This window comes from Sander vitreus, chromosome 20, assembly GCF_031162955.1.
Source record: "Sander vitreus isolate 19-12246 chromosome 20, sanVit1, whole genome shotgun sequence".
Lineage (NCBI taxonomy): Eukaryota > Metazoa > Chordata > Actinopteri > Perciformes > Percidae > Sander > Sander vitreus.
This window is the reverse complement of record NC_135874.1, coordinates 9813039-9830246: the sequence shown is the minus strand read 5'-3', so window position 1 is coordinate 9830246 and position 17208 is coordinate 9813039. Positions and strand designations below refer to the sequence as shown.

General features: G+C 39.6%; 2 protein-coding genes across 4 annotated transcripts in view; both read right to left on the bottom strand.

The window, feature by feature from the left end:
• Positions 1–3361: 3361 nt before the first annotated feature.
• LOC144535575 (uncharacterized) lies at positions 3362–7747 on the bottom strand. Its single transcript, XM_078278111.1, has 6 exons — positions 7720–7747; positions 7387–7533; positions 6544–6675; positions 6288–6384; positions 6024–6105; positions 3362–5443 (listed from the first exon to the last, which is right to left on the bottom strand). Exons 1-6 carry the CDS (start codon positions 7745–7747, stop codon positions 4691–4693), a joined length of 1239 nt encoding a protein of 412 aa, XP_078134237.1. The 3' UTR covers positions 3362–4690.
• Positions 7748–8657: 910 nt separating this feature from the next.
• LOC144535521 (interleukin-6 receptor subunit beta-like) overlaps positions 8658–17208 on the bottom strand; it is a 9703-nt gene continuing 1152 nt past the window's right edge. For 2 of the 3 annotated variants that reach the window (XM_078278048.1, XM_078278049.1), the window contains exons 2-11: positions 16458–16594; positions 14989–15148; positions 12458–12520; positions 11595–11758; positions 11355–11518; positions 10897–11062; positions 9866–9948; positions 9345–9576; positions 8912–9100; positions 8658–8790 (exon numbers count right to left, since the gene is read on the bottom strand). In XM_078278048.1, coding sequence (XP_078134174.1) covers positions 8678–8790; positions 8912–9100; positions 9345–9576; positions 9866–9948; positions 10897–11062; positions 11355–11518; positions 11595–11758; positions 12458–12520; positions 14989–15148; positions 16458–16515 — 1392 coding nt within the window. In that variant the 5' untranslated portion in view covers positions 16516–16594 and the 3' untranslated portion in view covers positions 8658–8677. The remainder of the gene's footprint in view (positions 8791–8911; positions 9101–9344; positions 9577–9865; positions 9949–10896; positions 11063–11354; positions 11519–11594; positions 11759–12457; positions 12521–14988; positions 15149–16457; positions 16595–17208) is intronic. The other variant, XM_078278050.1, reaches the window with a different exon arrangement.

The window sequence follows — 17208 nt, the reverse complement described above, 5'->3', positions numbered from 1 at the left end:
TGGGATTAAAGTCTTTGGCAACTATTGAACAGTATATGACTTTTTAGATAGACAGCTATTACTTATTTATGTGAATAATAAATAATAGGTGAAAAACCTTAAAAGACATTAATCAAAATGTTGACTTTCAATCCCAAATTTGGATTTAAACCTTACCATCTCATGATTTTGACTTAGTATCTCACAGTTTTGACTTCAATTGTAACTTCACACACACACACACACACACACACACACACACACACACACACACACACACACACACAAGTAAAAAGTGACTTAATCTTTAATTAGTATTTTATTTTTTTATCACTCCTAACTTTTCTTTTCTTGGCCGAAAAAAAAGGCTTCCATGATATAATAATAAAAAGGGTGATATAGCTCTATATCTAAAGAGGCATACTGTTCATTAGTTGAGGAAAAAGTGAATCCAAATTAAATACAGTGTGTAGTCTTCAGATACACCAATAGGAATTCAACTCTTTAATCTGACATAGTTTTTCCTTTCCACAGTGTGTCACAGTGGTAGCCTGACAAGCCAGACCCACATCAAGATGTTGGATCTGGGAACTCACCATTGGCAGGGCTCAATCCGAGTGGCGGGATAAACGGTTGTCTTTCAAATTCCCTCTGCAAGCAATAGCCAACCAGAGCAACGCTAGTTGATAGATTAAACTTTTGCTGTATCCGGTCGGCAAAACTCCGAACACAGTTTCCTTTTTTAAGAATGACTTTGACCCTGGCTGCAAATTACATTTGCTGCCGCTAGGGTGCATCTAGAGTTCTAGGCTATCACAGTGTGATTTTACTAAGAAGTTTTGACCCCATTAATTATTTTAAAGGGGTGGTTCAGAATTTTGGACATAGGACCTCATTTCCAAGTTAGCCAGCGTGTTATTTATTAGTGGAGACCGTTTTCAATACTTTTCATCCAGTCCTTCCAGCTGCAGAGTTCACTGGTGCTAGGCTAGCGCAAGTCAACAGTATCTGCTAGCCTGCCACTAAATACAGTCTTACCCACTCCACAGTACACCCGAGGCAAATAAATTATAACGCCAGATTATCGATGTAAATGTCTGTGTTGATAGAATAATGTTAGAAATAAAACTACCCTTGCATCTCAATGATCACATTACATTTTGAGGGACTAGTTTCTCAGCAGCGGCATTTTACTTTGCTCTGGTTAGTAGTGGGGGAGAGCTGGGACAGTTGAAACACTTTTTAATTAAACGTAATTTACAAAGCGATCATATCACACTCAAAGCTAATATTTTGTCACTAGCAACCTACACCTATTATCTGTCAAATACAGTTGCATTTTCAGCTTTGAACAAAACCGTTCAAGAATTATTACAGCAAAAGTGGGACGTGTGTAATGTTTCATTCGTCCCTCCTGGCCGGGACAATTGAATATCATGAATGGTACTCCCAAAAGGTGTTATTTTAGATAGATTGTTGCTGGGCTATACGTCTTCGTGAATGTCTGTTAACAACTAATTGCCGTCATCATGAAGCGGTTATTGAAATATCATGCACTGTGGATGATTCTGCCATTTTTATAGCTAGAACAGTAAGTTTTCCCATTTATATCATGTTTCTATTGTGGAAAATGTTGTTTCACTAGGTTTTTACGTGGGTTAGGGCACTGCACATCCAAATAAGTGCCCTTAACGACCCACAGCCCGTCTCCATAGGATAACATGGGAAAACTCGACCCCCTACCTGGTGGGCTCAAATATATTTTCATCTTTCTAAAACTGCTTTTCCATGTCTCACCTCCATAAATTATTGTATAAACACAGATATTTCTGCATTTACTTAAATACATGGAGTTACAGCGAGGTCGGGATGGTTGAAACAGCTGTTTCAATCGTCCCGACATAGATATATGCCATTATAGCCTGTTTTGCTTTCCATGTAAACAAGCATGCAATATGAAAGTCTGGGATTGTGGAGAACACTAAATGGTCTACTGAATAAGCATGTAGTCAAACCTTTAAATGAAAAACACTCATTAATAATTGAAAAAATGTAACCGTTTACTTTGGACCATCAAAACTCGTTTATCGCCTGTAACTCTGTGATAAAAGGAAATAACAGGAAGATATTTGGCTGATAGGAGGTTAACATGCTCTATGTTTTGACCTAAGGAAGTCTGTCTATCATCATTGCACTCTGAGAAAACTGGAATGTTTCATCCGTCCCGCATTTCAATTGTCCAGGCTCTCCCCTACTGCACTGAAAAGTAAATAGAGAAGTGCACTACAGTCGGGACACCTAGTAGTAGCCTAGTACATTGGTAATGAAGCATTGGATTGGAAACTACGGACTAGGCAACATGGAAATTCAGTGTGCATTTAGAAATTGTAAAAATAAATCAAACTGATGGGCACCACAAAGTTTCCACAAATTTCCATTGGGAGATTCAGAAAGGAACCAACTGTGGCTTCTTGCTGCTGGCTTGGACATAAAGGCGGAGACTCTACTCAAGTGGCAAATGTGTAGTGATCATTTTAGACCAGACGACTTTGAAAAACCCCACAATCTAAAGGACCACAAGTTACTGACAACGAATGTGGTTCCATCCGTCTTTCCAGATGCACACAGTAGCAACAGCTACTGATGAACAGGTAATAACTTTTGGTAGGCTACTCTAGCTAATAAAGCTAGCCCCTTTCATAATGTTAGCCTAGCTGCTACTGATAGATTGAGACTGACAACGTTAGTAGAACGTTACAGTTCAATGCATTGTGGAGAGTGACAACGTTAGCTAACGGTATAGCTACACTCTTGGTAGATACCTGGCTGGGCTAACCGCTAACTTTAGGTAATTGCTGACAAAAAGGTAATGTAAGCTCGGACAGTTTACATGCAAATTGCAGCTGCAGGTAAATAAACTTGCGTGATTGTCATGGAAACCGGCTTCCTCGGTAGCCTAGGTAATATCACTCCGCCGCTGTTGTAGCCTGTGCTACCAACTACAGGGAACAAAGTATAACTATTGCAATGCGATGCAAGGGTAGTTTTATTTCTAACATTATTCTATCAACACAGACATTTCTATTGATAGTCTGGCGTTATAATTTATTTGCCTCGGGTGTACTGTGGAGTGGGTAAGACTGTTTTTAGTGGCAGGCTAGCAGATACTGTTGACTTGTGCTAGCCTAGCACCAGCGAACTCTGCAGCTGGAAGGACTGGATGAAAAGTGTTGAAAACTGTCTCCACTGATAAATAACACACTGGCTAACTTGGAAATGAGGTCCTATGTCCAAAATTCTGAACCACCCCTTTAATGTTATTAGTAATGCCTGTGCTTTTTCTACAAGTCAAAATACTGAATACAAATTCCAGTCTAAAGGATATAGTTCATGCATTGACTGCACATTTTAATCTTCAAACATACTGTACAAATATAAACCGAAAATACGTTAAATTCTGAAGTAATTACAGTTACAAACACTGCTACAGAAGTGGCTCATTGTAAGGTTGAATTCCAGTCAGCAGCGTTTCAGCTTTAAAAAAAGTCTAAATCTGATGTGAGTTTTCAAATCAACATTAGATAACTGACAGAACTCTGAAGAGGTCAAACTGAAAGTACGTAACAGAAAAAAGGTGTAATATGTTGAGGGAAGAGTTGAGACAAAATGCATCAGCAAAGAGAAACAGCTGCTTCCAGGAGAAACTGACCAGCAGGTCCTCAAAGTCCTCTTTTCATAAAATGCTTTGGTTTTTCACATATCAGACAACCCAAAAAGAATGCTTTTAGGAGCATCTTGAATTAGTTTTAGCTGTATGATAGCACATTCATCAATAAAGCAATCAGTATAGTATACAATACGTACAGAAGACAGTGTTTTGTCAAACATAATGTACAGTTCTGTATGTATCCGCTGTGTATAGCACAACGTCAAAATACATTATAAAACCTTCACAGTGGATCAAACATGTACACAAATATAATAAATCAATCACAAATAATACAGTGTTTACTGAAAGTATTCACCACCTTGTTTTTTTCATATTTTGTCTTGTCAAATTCAAACAAAGTGAGTGTAATTAATGTAATAGTTTAATGTTTTGAGAAATATGCTCATTAGCTTTCTTGCCTATGAAAAGATCGATACCACTGTCATTCATGACTGTACGATAAATACAAAGACGGTTAGCTTAGCCTAGCATAAAGACTGGAAGCAAGGGGAAACAGCTAGCCTCTGTTCAAAGGTAAGCACATTATTATAAACACAAATCACTGTTTTTACATTTGTTTGTGTATCACATTTAGTTAACTTTGGACAGAGCCACGCTAGCTGTTTCCCTTGTTTGAAGTCTTTATGCTAAGCTAAGCTAACTAGCTGCTGGCTCCAGCTTCACATTGAACATACAGAGATATAAGTGGTATCGATTTTCTTGTATAACCCTCAGCAAGAAAGCAAATAAATGTATTACCCAAAATGTCTCACTATTACTTTAAAGGAAAATGGGATACTCAGCATTACAAAATGTCAGAGAAAAAGAAATATCTTGATCAGACAGATATAAAACAATTATATACATGCCTAATATGTGTTTCTGATAGACAAACTTACAAAGAAAAAATCATTAAAGTTTTAATAAAAAGTCAAAAGGCACATTTTTCACGGACACTGTAAAAAAAAAAAAAAGTTTAACTTTTATTTCCCTGGCATGAAATTAAACAGCAGGGGAGATGTAAGGATCACACTCCACCGGACAGTAGGATAAATCCACAAAAACAGAGTGAGGAAAAGGTGAAAACGATGGAATGAAAGTATCATCGGGGTGTGTAAAGGTGTCGGGCTGCAGCGAAGGTAACAAGTTATAGAGGCTATGAGAAAAAGGGTGTTGGGGTGATGTGACCTCAGCTGGGTGAGAAAGCAGGACGCACGACGAATGAGAGGAGAGAGTGCTTTGATGCTGTTTCAGAAAAAGACGGAAGGTTTTTAGTTCATCTGTTTGAGAAAGAGGTGAGTCAGATCTGGTGGTGCTCCTGCCCTGCAGAGACACGGACAGCTCACGGTCTCCACCTAGCTGGAGCTTAACGTCATTAACGCTGACAGTGCTGTGCTGCCAGTCATTGGATAGGCGGTTGCGGAGGGATAGGAGGGGTGTAGGGGGACATTTGAGCGTCTGAGAGATGAGGACATTGGAGTAGATGGAGGGGCAGGATGAGAGATCAGTGTTGGAGATCGTCTTGGCTCTGCTTGAGCTTTTGATGCACTTCTTCTCAGATTTTCTGGTATCTTGAGGTGTCTGATCCCCTGAAACTGGGAGTGGAGAGTAGCGGTGAGAGGAATATGTTTGGAGATTACTTTGATAGCTGATGTCCTGATCTGGGTCGGCGTTCAGCAGCTCTCTTTCACCAAGCAAAATAACGTCAGAGTATTTGATTTCGGTCTTCTCTGCCAGTGCAGGCTGCCTCATACTCTGAGATGAAAAAAAAAAAATCTAATTGTAAAATTTTGTTTGAGGATATGTTTTTAAGTAACATACAGCTTTCCCTTCCCCCCCCCCCCTTTAAACCTGAAATAATTGATTTTTTTTGGCCACTTTCGGACAGCGGAAACAAGTGAACATAACATTGACATATCTATGGCAAATTTGTTGGCAAACAGTTGCTTATTTACACATACAGCAGTTACAGAGAAACATTATTCATTCATTTGGAGTTGTGTTTCTGGCCACCTAGTGAACCCAATCTCTCTCTCTCTCTCTCTCTCTATATATATATACATACATACATACATATATATATACATATATATATATATATATATATATATATATACTGTATATCTTTAAGTTCTGTTTTTGGACTCTACCAACTCCTGGGGGAAATATCTGTCCCTTTAGCTACAATATGCTCCCCTGTGCTCCCCAGCGAGTCGCTAACTGTGTCCGTCTTCAGTTTGATGCTGAATAGGTTGTTCTTAATGTGTGGGTATACAGTATGTTAGGATTTAGGAGAAAGTTGATATAGGAGAGGGTTCAGGGCTTAACAGGTTACCTCCAAAGTGACTTTTGGGATCCAGTGGGCCAAGCTGCTATTGGAAGGATCAGGGATGTCTTGACACAGCTTCTGTTTCACCCTATAAGATTATTTGTTAGGATAAAGATTACAGAATGAGAAGGAAAAAAACACATTTCATAAAATGATAAACAGGTGTGCAAAGAAGGTAAAACAATAAAAGTAGGACACTGAACTTTGAGTAGGCGTGTGTTTATGTGTCATTTAGTGTGTGGTTTCAATGGTGCAAGACAGATATCTTACATCTTATTCTGTGCCAGGCAGGCCATCAGCACCAGCACCAGGAAAGTCAGAATAAGAGGAATGACGGCATACATCACTATCCAGATTTTCTCAGAGCCTTCACACACACACACACACACACACACACACACACACACACACACACACACACACACACACACACACACACACACACACACACACACACACACGTACGTTAAAGATATAGCAATATACTGTATGGTTTTGTGTGAGTGTGTGTGTGTCCAGTCTTCACCTATGTGCACATTAGCGATGGGCCCAGCTGCTCCGGCTCCAGCGTCAGTGTTCGCCTGCATGAAGATGTCGTAGTTACCAGGTGACAGGTCCTCTAGAGAGTAACGGAGAACGTGGCCAGGCACAGTCACTCCTGATTAAACAAGAAAGGGTACAACATGGACACAAATTTGATGAGGTGATGAATAATATGGATGGAAACAAAGAAAAAATACAAAAAGCGAAATATAATGAAATAAAATGATGAAAATAATATCTATATGCTCTCTGTAAGTGTTCATTCTACCTTCACAAGGATGGGTTTCAAAACATTTGCTTAGTAATTTGTAACTGATTTCTGTTTCTGTGGTTGTTTTTATGACAAAGTTTTGTATCTTTTTGTACGTTTGAAGGCGAGAATTGACTATTAGATTGAGATTAAGACTAATCAGGCAAATGGGAGAGGTTTTATTTTAGGATTAAGGTAAGGCTTATGTATTGAATGCCTCACAAACCAATACATGTGTATGCAACAGACCAATCAAGGGTGATATACCTTTAAACTCATCTGCAAAGAGAAAGGAAGCAAACTACAAACTTGTTCTCACAGAACTACAAGTTAAGTGTCAAGTTAGCCTCTGCTGGCTTAAATGCTCTTTGCTCTTTATTTTTATTTATATCTTTATTTATTCTTTATTTTTAATTTAATACATACTGTGTACATATACTTAGATTGTTTAATATTCCATCTAGAGAATGTGTGACGTGCACCAACAACACCAAAACAAATTCCTTGTATGTGTTAAAAAACGTACTTGGCAATAAAACCCTTTCTGATTCTGATTCTGATGTGTGTTTCACTCACTCCTGGCTGGTTGGTTTGCTGTTGTGAAGTAGATGGTGTAATTGCGGATGAAACCATGAAGCAGCTCCACAGGTACAGGACTCCATATGAGCTCCACTCTGCTGCCAGATATCTGCTGCACCACCACTTTAGGACCAGCTGAGGGCGCTATATTATAGCAGGTAGGGTGATGAAATCAAACACAGGAGATGTTGGGAGACAGGCTGGATCTCTATCTGTATTTCACAACAACTGATCTGATTGACTTTTTGCTTCAACGAGCTAAGCAGATCTCATTTGCTCTCCCAATATTGGCTTACAATTAAACAAAATTGATATTGTTTTTTCACAAACAAGATGTCCTGGTCTGGATCACCGTCATGACTTTATCAGCATACCAGCAGAGCGGTAAATCAACCAAATTGAAACAGCAGCTGGAATTGATTTCCCACCATTTATGCTTGTTTTTGTTTTCTGCATCTGTCGTGCTTGTTACAACTTAATACATTTTGTCAGATTTGACATCTGGCAGATGTTTTTATCCAGTATCCATGACTGAGACAACCCCATTAGATCAAATAAAGACAGATGTTTGGCAGCAATAGAGTCACCTCATGATCATCTAAGCACACAAGGTACAGCATGAAGTCATCAGCTTTTATATTGGACCAACAAGCTCCAATCGATTGCTCCATTTGGAATGGACTATACCATTTATCAAGTATACATATAAAGAACCTCTAATGGTGCATTCTATACAAGCTGCTGCACAGGAGAAGAATGATTGTCCTACTTTGGAAAATACAAGAGAAAAGAAATAAAGCAAGGACCCAACAGAGAAAATAGTATAGCTCACTAATACTAAGTCTTATTTACTTCTTATTGACAAAGAAAAGACTAAAAACAACAATAAATTGATCATACAAACAAGTATTACCCTTATTTCTCTGTGCAATAGACGTCCATTGTTGTCCAAAAAAGATTAAATTGCTCTGGGTGACGGGTTACGTTTAACACACTCATGATGAACACTATAGTTTATTTTGAGTCGATACACTATTCTGCTGCTGTGAATAAGATCAAATGTGTTTATCAGCAGCAACAAATAGTCCCCAAAAAATGTTCTCCTGTTTAAATGTTTGCCCAAACTACAGTCACCAGCTTTATTAGGAAAACACAGAGTAATTACAGAGAAGAATAATCTGTGACATGTTTATCCTACATTTACCTACCAACACCTTCAATAGGTATGTCCTGGTCTGAATCTATTTTTACAGCTTGGAATGAGACAATACATGCCATGCCAAGTAGCTCACGTACCTCCTTGGCGTGTATAGATGTGAACCGTCGTGTTCTGCCCTGCCCCTCGTTCACCATATAGCGCTTTGACAGAAACGGCATAACGCTCCATCGGCTTTATTCCCTCTAAAAGATGAAAGTGCTATTTGTATTGGTATATTATTTGTATATGACTATGTGCATCGTAATTTCTAAATTGGCAGAACATATTTTACACATTGAGCTGTTGTGTGTGTTGTTGGATTACCTGTGATGACCAGTGCTGTACAGGAACTATTCAGCCTTTCCCAGTATAGGATGCTGCCGTTTTTCTCTCTGACAGCAAACCAATCCACCACAAAGCCACCCGTTGACCAATCAACTGGAGCCGTCCAGCGAACATCCAAGCCACTGTCATCCAGTGGATTTGCAGTCATTTGCCTCGGGGCTGGTGGCTCTGAAGGGAGAGAAGAGAGAAGTTTATAGGCATGGGATTTACAGTAAAAACAAATGCCTGATTTCAGAAGTTGAATATTCTGATTTCAGTTTTTCTTCAAAATTATTCACCCATCTGGTATTGTTCCAAAGACTTGGAGAATCCATGCAAAATAGCACTGAAACTGTTCTAGTGGAACACTGGAACAACACTATATTCAAACATTGATGTCATGATCCATGGAGGAATTTAAGTGAGACCCTACCTGTCTCAGAAGCTCCACGGAGCCATATTCGGGCTTCTGGTGAGGTCCCTGCGGAGTTGGAAGCCGTCAAAGCACAGGACCATCGTCCAGGAGGCAAGAGCAGGCTACAGGATGTATTTGTGTGGTGCAAATCTTTGCAGCTTCCATAATCAGTCAGGACCTGAGCGCTTTCTGTCTGACAAGTCACATTGAAGAAGAGGACTCTGCCATTGGATAGAAAGCGAGGCAAGGGCTGAAAACCATGGAAACAGAAAGGGAGAAGTAAAAGTGAGCTGCTGTGAGATGGAGGTTTAAATTAGAATATCCTGTTATATAAGATTGTATGAAATTAAATTCTCTCTTTCTCCAGCTATCTCTTTTTTTCAGTTCAACCTGAATCAGACTACATGATAAATTAAAGTGATAAAAGGAGTCACTCATGGTGCAAACACACACACACACACACACACACACACACACACACACACACACACACACACACACACACACACACACACACACACACACACACACACACACACCTTCCAGAGCAGTGAGATGAACCTCCAACCATTTTTGTCTGTTTGTTTCACTCGCCTCCAGAAGGCTGGTGCTGCAGATGGAGCTGGTAAATGGAAGGAGGGAAGAAAGATAATTTGAGGGAGATAAAGCAGAATGTGTTAAGGGAATACAATGCCAAGGGGGTGGTATGCATGCTTTTGCCAGCAGTAAAAAACTGAAAAACAATGTGTGACAAATTCCTCTAGAGCAGGGGTGTCAAACTCAACTTCACTAGGGGCCACACTGGGAATGACAATCACAATAAGGGCCAGACATGTTGAGTTTATTGACATGCTTTTATTTAACAAAAAAAAGTCAATTAACTTTGTATTATTACATGTCTCATATAGCTTTCTCCCATACAGTTTGGTCGACATAAAACCCTGAAAAAGTCAGCAAAAAGGTTTTTAAGCCATCGTAGAATTTAGCAAGTCATGAAAAACTAAAAAAATACATTTTTAAAAGCAGCTGCCACCCAACCGACTCACAACAACCTGTTTCACAGCCTGCATATTAAAAAACTCTCTGCTTCTGGGGGGAATTCTGAGTCTCAAAGTCTGCAAATCTGTCAAATTTTGCACAACAGTGTCACATAATTACAGTATGAAAAACAGTTTCCTCATTTTTTTGGTGTGGCGCACAACTAGTCGGGCCAAAATTTGATGTGAACCTAAATTGATATGCAGGCCGGATCAAAATTTGCAAGGGGCCGGATTTGGCCCCCGAGCCTTGAGTTTGACACATGTGCTCTAGAGCCACCAGCAGGTCAAATGTGTTACTTTTCCAGTGATGTATCTCATGCTGACCTTTAACTCAAAGCACCACTGTGCGTAAATTCAGTCTCTTAGAGCTGCAAGCATTACTGTAGACTCTTGTTAAAACACCCTAGGCTTTCCCTGAAAAAACATTTAACCGTAATATCCAGCACTGGTTTCAGTATTAAGTAGGACTACAGTGATTGAGAGTTTCAACAAACACAAAACACAAGTTGGTCAACTCTGTTTCCTCTCACCATCCTCTCCTGTCCTTCCCTGGCAGGCATTGCTCCACGGGCTCCAGGGACTCTCTGGGCCCATGTAGCGGTGACGAAGCCTGACAGTGTATAAAGTGTCAGGCCTGAAGAGACAAACCAGGAAGCTTTTGTTTGTCACATTGACAGTTTCGACCTGAGCACTGAACTGTATAGGATGAACAAATAGGATGCGGATTAACTCAAAGGTGCTACATGAAGCATTTTAATAATAATAATACATCTTTATGGTGTATTTATTAACCAGGCGAGGAAGCAAGGCAGCTTTTTACATTGTGTGACATGTCTGTTTTTAAAATTACAAAACATTAAAAGGGCCAGTGAGGACAGAGAAAACAGGCTGTGATGGGATGTAATTATGTTCTTGATGTGGGATGTTTTGATATTTTTTGATATGCAGTGTGTGGTTTTGTGTTTGGACGTAATTGGGAGTGGCAGACCTGTCCCTGTGCTACGAATTCTATTTGCGATTTCAGGTCTCCAGTTTTGATTTCAGAGCCAGCCAAAGGAAAGTCAGACAAGATGTAGCTCCAGGTTAGATTCAGACACCGAGGTCTCCCATTGACTGACTGGCTGCTCTTCAACGTCACTGGAGACAACATCACTGAGAAAGATAGGGAGAGAAGAGTGAGAAAGAAGTAATAGAGGAATAATAAGAATGCAAGTAGGGGAAGCCTCACCTTCAGTCCGACCAGACTGACACCGAGGATGTGACGTTATGTTCTGGTTGTGACTGTGTGCTGTGATGGTGATGCAAAAGCAGAAGTTCACGGACGTGCCGTCCAACCTCGCCGTGCAGCTGGTGTCAGACGTGGTGCATGTGAACGTGTGTTGTTTTTTTGGTCTGTGCATCCCCAAAGACACATAAACAGAGAAAAACACATTCACAAATGTAATGTTTATCTGAGTCCTTCTCTAGACATAATAGTCAACAAGGAGACATAAGACAGAACAGGTATAAAACCACAAGGCCCTAATAAAAGCATGCTCTGTCACACAAATGGATATGCGTGCAAATGTTTCAGATGAGTGTTCACATTTGCATGTGCTGCCACACACCCAACCATAACCACTTCACTGTCACTGTTATTACTGTTATTTTGATGCTGGCAGATGTCTGCCATCTCATCTCCATTTGAAATACGATGTCACAACTAATTTTGTGCAAAAAAAAAAAGAGCAGACTATAATATTACTCAACCAACCCAACGATCGAGAGGTGGATGTTGTGGGACTTTTATCATCTAAAGGCATCAACCCACCGTTGACGACTCACACGAATGGGAGATTCAAATCTGATTACAAACTCAAGCATTTGCATACAGCATACAGAATTATTATCAACCAAAAATGCTGGCACAAACTTGCAAAGATGCAAAAACACAACGGTTTGATATAGATGAAGAGGGACATGGCTTATCCAGTCATAAACACTGATAAACGGTTCAAGACTCAATGTTCACTTATTGTTGTTCTACAGCACAGGGTTGCACAACGAAATGCAAGTTATAGTCCTTTCTTCCAAAAAAAAAAAAAAAAGTACCGAAGTAGTACGGAGGATGAGATGAGGACTCTTACAGCCTGATGAAAGAAGCTGCTCTGTAGCCTGGAACACACAATGCAGTTAAATGTTTGGCTAGCGAGCAGCATGTTGGAATGGAAAGTTGACAACCTAACTGCATGTTATCTTGAAATAAAATAACTTTTATCACAATAGATTTTGAAAGAAACCATCCCAAGTGCAGAAAAGGTTAGGTGTTTAGGGTAGAATACTACCAAGCAATCAGATGAGATGTGTGAAAAGGCTCAGCTTTCCAAGTGTAAAATAACTGAACATATTATATCAGATATCAAAGGTAGGCCTACATCTAAGACACTATCAGACTGTTTCCTGATTACCAGCCACTCAGTTGATACTGTATGCTTATTTCAGTTCTACAGAAAGTCTTAACTTCACAGGATGTAGACATGTACAATGGAAGCTGTTTTCAAGTTGGCTTGTACTATCCTAAAAAGAGTAAATAAAACCTGTTTGTCACCCTCTCTGGGAACTGTATCCTCTAATGCGTAAACGTAACAATAATTGATTAAAAGGCAACTACCGTTTTTTTTCCAACCTGGTCCAGTATTAAGCAAGATCGCTGCAGTAGGCAGCGCAAAAACAAGCTACAATGTAAGTCAATAGGGCAATTGTCCAGCTTGTATTTACGTTCACAAAAACGACTCGTTTTGCCATTGACAGACTCAGATTAATATTCTAAGTGTCTGACAACATCATGGAAAGGATTTCTGAGGTCTCAACCTTTCTGTTAAAGAGTAAGATCCTTTTTTTTTTTAAACACAAAAACATCCACGAAATTGCGTTTGCTAAAGCCACCAGACTCCATGTAAATAAACAGTAATTTTAGCATTGTAAAATACACCTCATTCAAAGTTGACAGAAACAAAATAAAACTATAAAATGCTGCTTTGGGTCATCTTTTCACTTTTCCAACCATCACAATGCTAATTTTGGTTGAAATAAACGAAATAAGTTTACCGATTTACATGTGAAAATATGTTGGCTCTATACATACTAAAAGTATTGTTTTTGTACATGGGATCTGGTGGGTTTAGCGCTAGCGACCTCAGAGCTGTTTCTGGTTAAACAGAAAGGTCTTAAAGAGATTTTAAAAAGGCCTATCTTTGTGATCCTTTCCATAATGTTGTCAGACACTTAGAATAATAACCTAAACCTTTCAGTGGCAAAATAAAGCACTTTTAGTGGACCAAATTGACGATGCATATTTGCCCTACAGGGTTACATTGCTCCCCGGTCCGTGGCTGCCAGATACAGCGTTCACCCTTAATATTGGACCAACTTTAAAGATTGTTGTTCATATCAGTCACTTACACACAAAAACATAGGGTCCAGGAACGGTAACGGTAGTTACCCTTTAAGCACTTGTTACACAAACTCTCTACAAAATGATTGGTCGCACAAATTTTAAACACATTTAGGGACTTTATAAGGGATAGGCAGGTGACAAATTAACCGATAAGGTTAGTATTATTCTATATTGTTTTAATGTCAACAAGTATTGTCTGTGTAGCCAAAGCCTGATATATCTTATTGATATGTGATATAAAGCTCCATTGTTGTCCAACTACTACGACTGGAGTTGATTTTGTTTCAATTCCACACACCTCTGAGGTTGGAGCTTGGAACCCGGGAATGCCATCAAACCCGAGTTGAAGGCTTTCCAGGAACAAGTCAGAAAACCAATATATAATATTTATCCATTATATTTAACCTCTAGGTTAGCCGTTGTTAGCAATACCAGTTAATAACAATGCATGATGTGCTATTCACGCAATTTGTTAACAATATGGAAATTAAAGAACAACACCAGCCTTGTCCTTTAAAGAAAATAAACTGAATAACTGTGTGCAGAAACAAAAGATGCAAATGATTCCATACAGAGCACAATGGCTGACTGAATGGGTGATGAGTATGAAAATGATCATACGCTTTGGCCTTCACAGACACCATATCCCAGTTGAAGACCTACTTAAGGGTTTGACAACATCTCTACCTCCAAAAACAATTAAAATACTATCATATGTCTTTGAAGAATGGTGTTCAGCCCTAAGAGTACCAAATACTTGGAGAATCTGTGACGAGGAACACTACAGCTGTTATGGAGGTTTGTGGTGGCCTTACAAGACACTTTACATTGTTTTTCCCTTTAATTTGTCACCCATCTGTAAATGTATCTGAATATCATTCAGATTGAAGAAAATACATTATTATTACTAAATCAAAGTCAAACATTGACTACGTGAATAAAAAGGTTTTTTTTTTTTCAGTAAGATAAGATAGTTTTTTATTTTCCCGAAGGAAATTTGACTTGGACAACAGTATCTGCTGTTTAAAGAATTCAACACAACATAGTGCATACATGCATACAGTACACAGACATATATAGACTGTTAGATCACTCTGCATGGAATATGCATGGAGTAAAGTATTGTGTCCACAGTTTCACACACTTTCACAGACTTCTAACATATTAAAGGAATGTTTTGCCTTACGCTAACATCAAATGAACTTGCAGAGTGTAGTCCGTCGTTGGGGTGTCTCCAGCCTCCCAGCGGCAGGTGACGTTATATCGATGCAGGAACACACAGCCAATCAGCTGAGGGAGTCGGGGGTCAGCCTTGGAGGAGTTAAAAGGGCAGGCTGGAGGCAAGGCTGAAGATGGAGAGAGGCTGGAGTTAACAGCATGGAGGGGCAGATACTAAAAATCCTCCATGATGTTTGGAGATTTGGGTTTGTCATAAAGCTTTTAGTATATTTCATTAAATGCACAAGCAGTGGTTTGGAAAAACAACATCAAGCTGAGCTGGCTTTTAGGAAAGGAAAGAAATTAGAGATAGATTTAATGAAAGAAAAAAAGAGGAACGTGGGATAGATTAGCTGTTAGTGAATCTGTTCCTTGAGCCAACTGTTGCCAAACGTCAGCACTTAAATCTGCCTTGACAAACTTATTGAAACAAACCTTGAAAGAATTATTATCTCAGTCCAATTCACCCATTAATGGCAGAACCAATCAGTGTCTGGCGAGGAGCTACAGACAGCTTGGTTTAGGTGTGTGTGACGGCCGCGACTGATCATTCAAAACAACAATGACGGATGTGATGGGCAGATGGTTCATCCAGTCACCTGCCAGGTATTTTTTTAAAGTGCCTGCCCTTTTCCAAACTGTTTCCAGTGATGGCTTCTCAGTTGGCCCTGGCTCCTCAGGTTAATGAAACCATGTAGGATGCACGTCATTCATCTTCTGTCAAATATTTATGAACGTGCTTCAGTTGCTATTTGGCCTGAGGTTTAAACAGAAGTTCAGACAAGACTGTACAAGAAGTTCGCCCCAAACTAAGTGGCCTTACTGGCTCAGCGTGCACCTAGGTAAAGTATGTGTGGGGATGATCAACATGATCATACTATGTCTTACATATCGGTAGATTGAGCATGTATGTTGGCACCATTTGTAGTTGAAGAAACCAGTTTAGTTGAGTTAACTTTAGTGTCACAATGCTGCTGGATCAGTGTTTCATTTGTTCATGGTGGTCAATCTTCGCTATTATTTACCTTTTTAATATATTTTTTTGATGAGTTGCTAATTTTGCCTCACAACATTTCACTGTCTCTTTGAAGCGGCACTATTAGTTTTGTTTGGGACAACTTGTGGACAGAGCTTCACAATAAGGCCAACTGCTAACTGTCAAGTTTCTATTTACCAGACTTCCTGATGCATTGTCTGTCAGAACCAAATAAACAAGTTGATAATAATTGTCAGACCTATTGATACATTGTAGCTGTCCAAACCAGTTAAATCACACTAGGATTGGTTGTGGTAATAACGTACTTCCTGCTTGGTGACATGATCTAATTTACATAACGAATCATCATCGATCTTCAATCAGGATTAATACCCTCCAATCATGACACTGGGTCTAACTAAGTCAGTCTACTCTGGATTTAAAAAAGGAAAGGATGTTACCCAGGGTGAGTCCGACCCCCAGCAGGCAGGACCACACCACAGCCGAGCGCCGCTCCATAACACCAACAGGTCTCTCCTGGCAGTGCAGTCTGGCTCACTCACTTTCCCCCATCACACATACCAGCTACGCTGAACAGCTAAACAAAAAAGAACAAGTTTCACTACATTTTCCACTTGCCACATAGAAAATGTGTCACACAATATGAAAAGCAGTTTGTCCGAGTAGACAATTTGACTTGGTGTCTTGGGTTCTTTAATCAAAATAAAGACAGAATGTCAGGTCTGACTTTTTACCATTAACAGTATGTCATCCTCACCTGGGTACAAAATCAACTTTTTTGTCCACCGGGAAAATGGCTAGTGAATAATGTTTTTTTTTGGGCTGATGAGTGAAACAAATCTACGAGCCACTTGCATATTTTACCAGCGTTTGGCTGTTGGAAGGTGCTTATTTTGTACCCTGCCTGCGTGTAAGAGCAGTCATCATGTTGGTGCTACAAACATGAGGGAGCAGCCCCAGATTAGGAACAAATCAGGAACAGGTATATTATCAGGTACACCTGTTAAATCTAAAGTAAAAGCTTCGCAACAAATCCCACCTTTGTACAGCATTTAACACTCAGATTGTGATGACACTGAGTGAGAGGTGTTGATTCCACTTATTTTGGGGCTGTTGGTTGGGGTGGCACTGTACTGGACAGCATGGTAACACTTCAATTTACATCCCCCTATTTAGCATTTATAAGCAATA

Excerpts from the sequence above, each read along its gene's own strand:
- LOC144535575 (XM_078278111.1), bottom strand. The coding sequence starts at position 7,747 with ATGACGGTGATCCAGACCAGGACATCTT. Across the intron at positions 6,106-6,287 it reads TGCCTGGCACAGAATAAGAT|GGTGAAACAGAAGCTGTGTC; the intron begins GTAAGATATCTG and ends ATAATCTTATAG. Across the intron at positions 5,444-6,023 it reads TCCCAAAAGTCACTTTGGAG|AGTATGAGGCAGCCTGCACT; the intron begins GTAACCTGTTAA and ends TTTTCATCTCAG.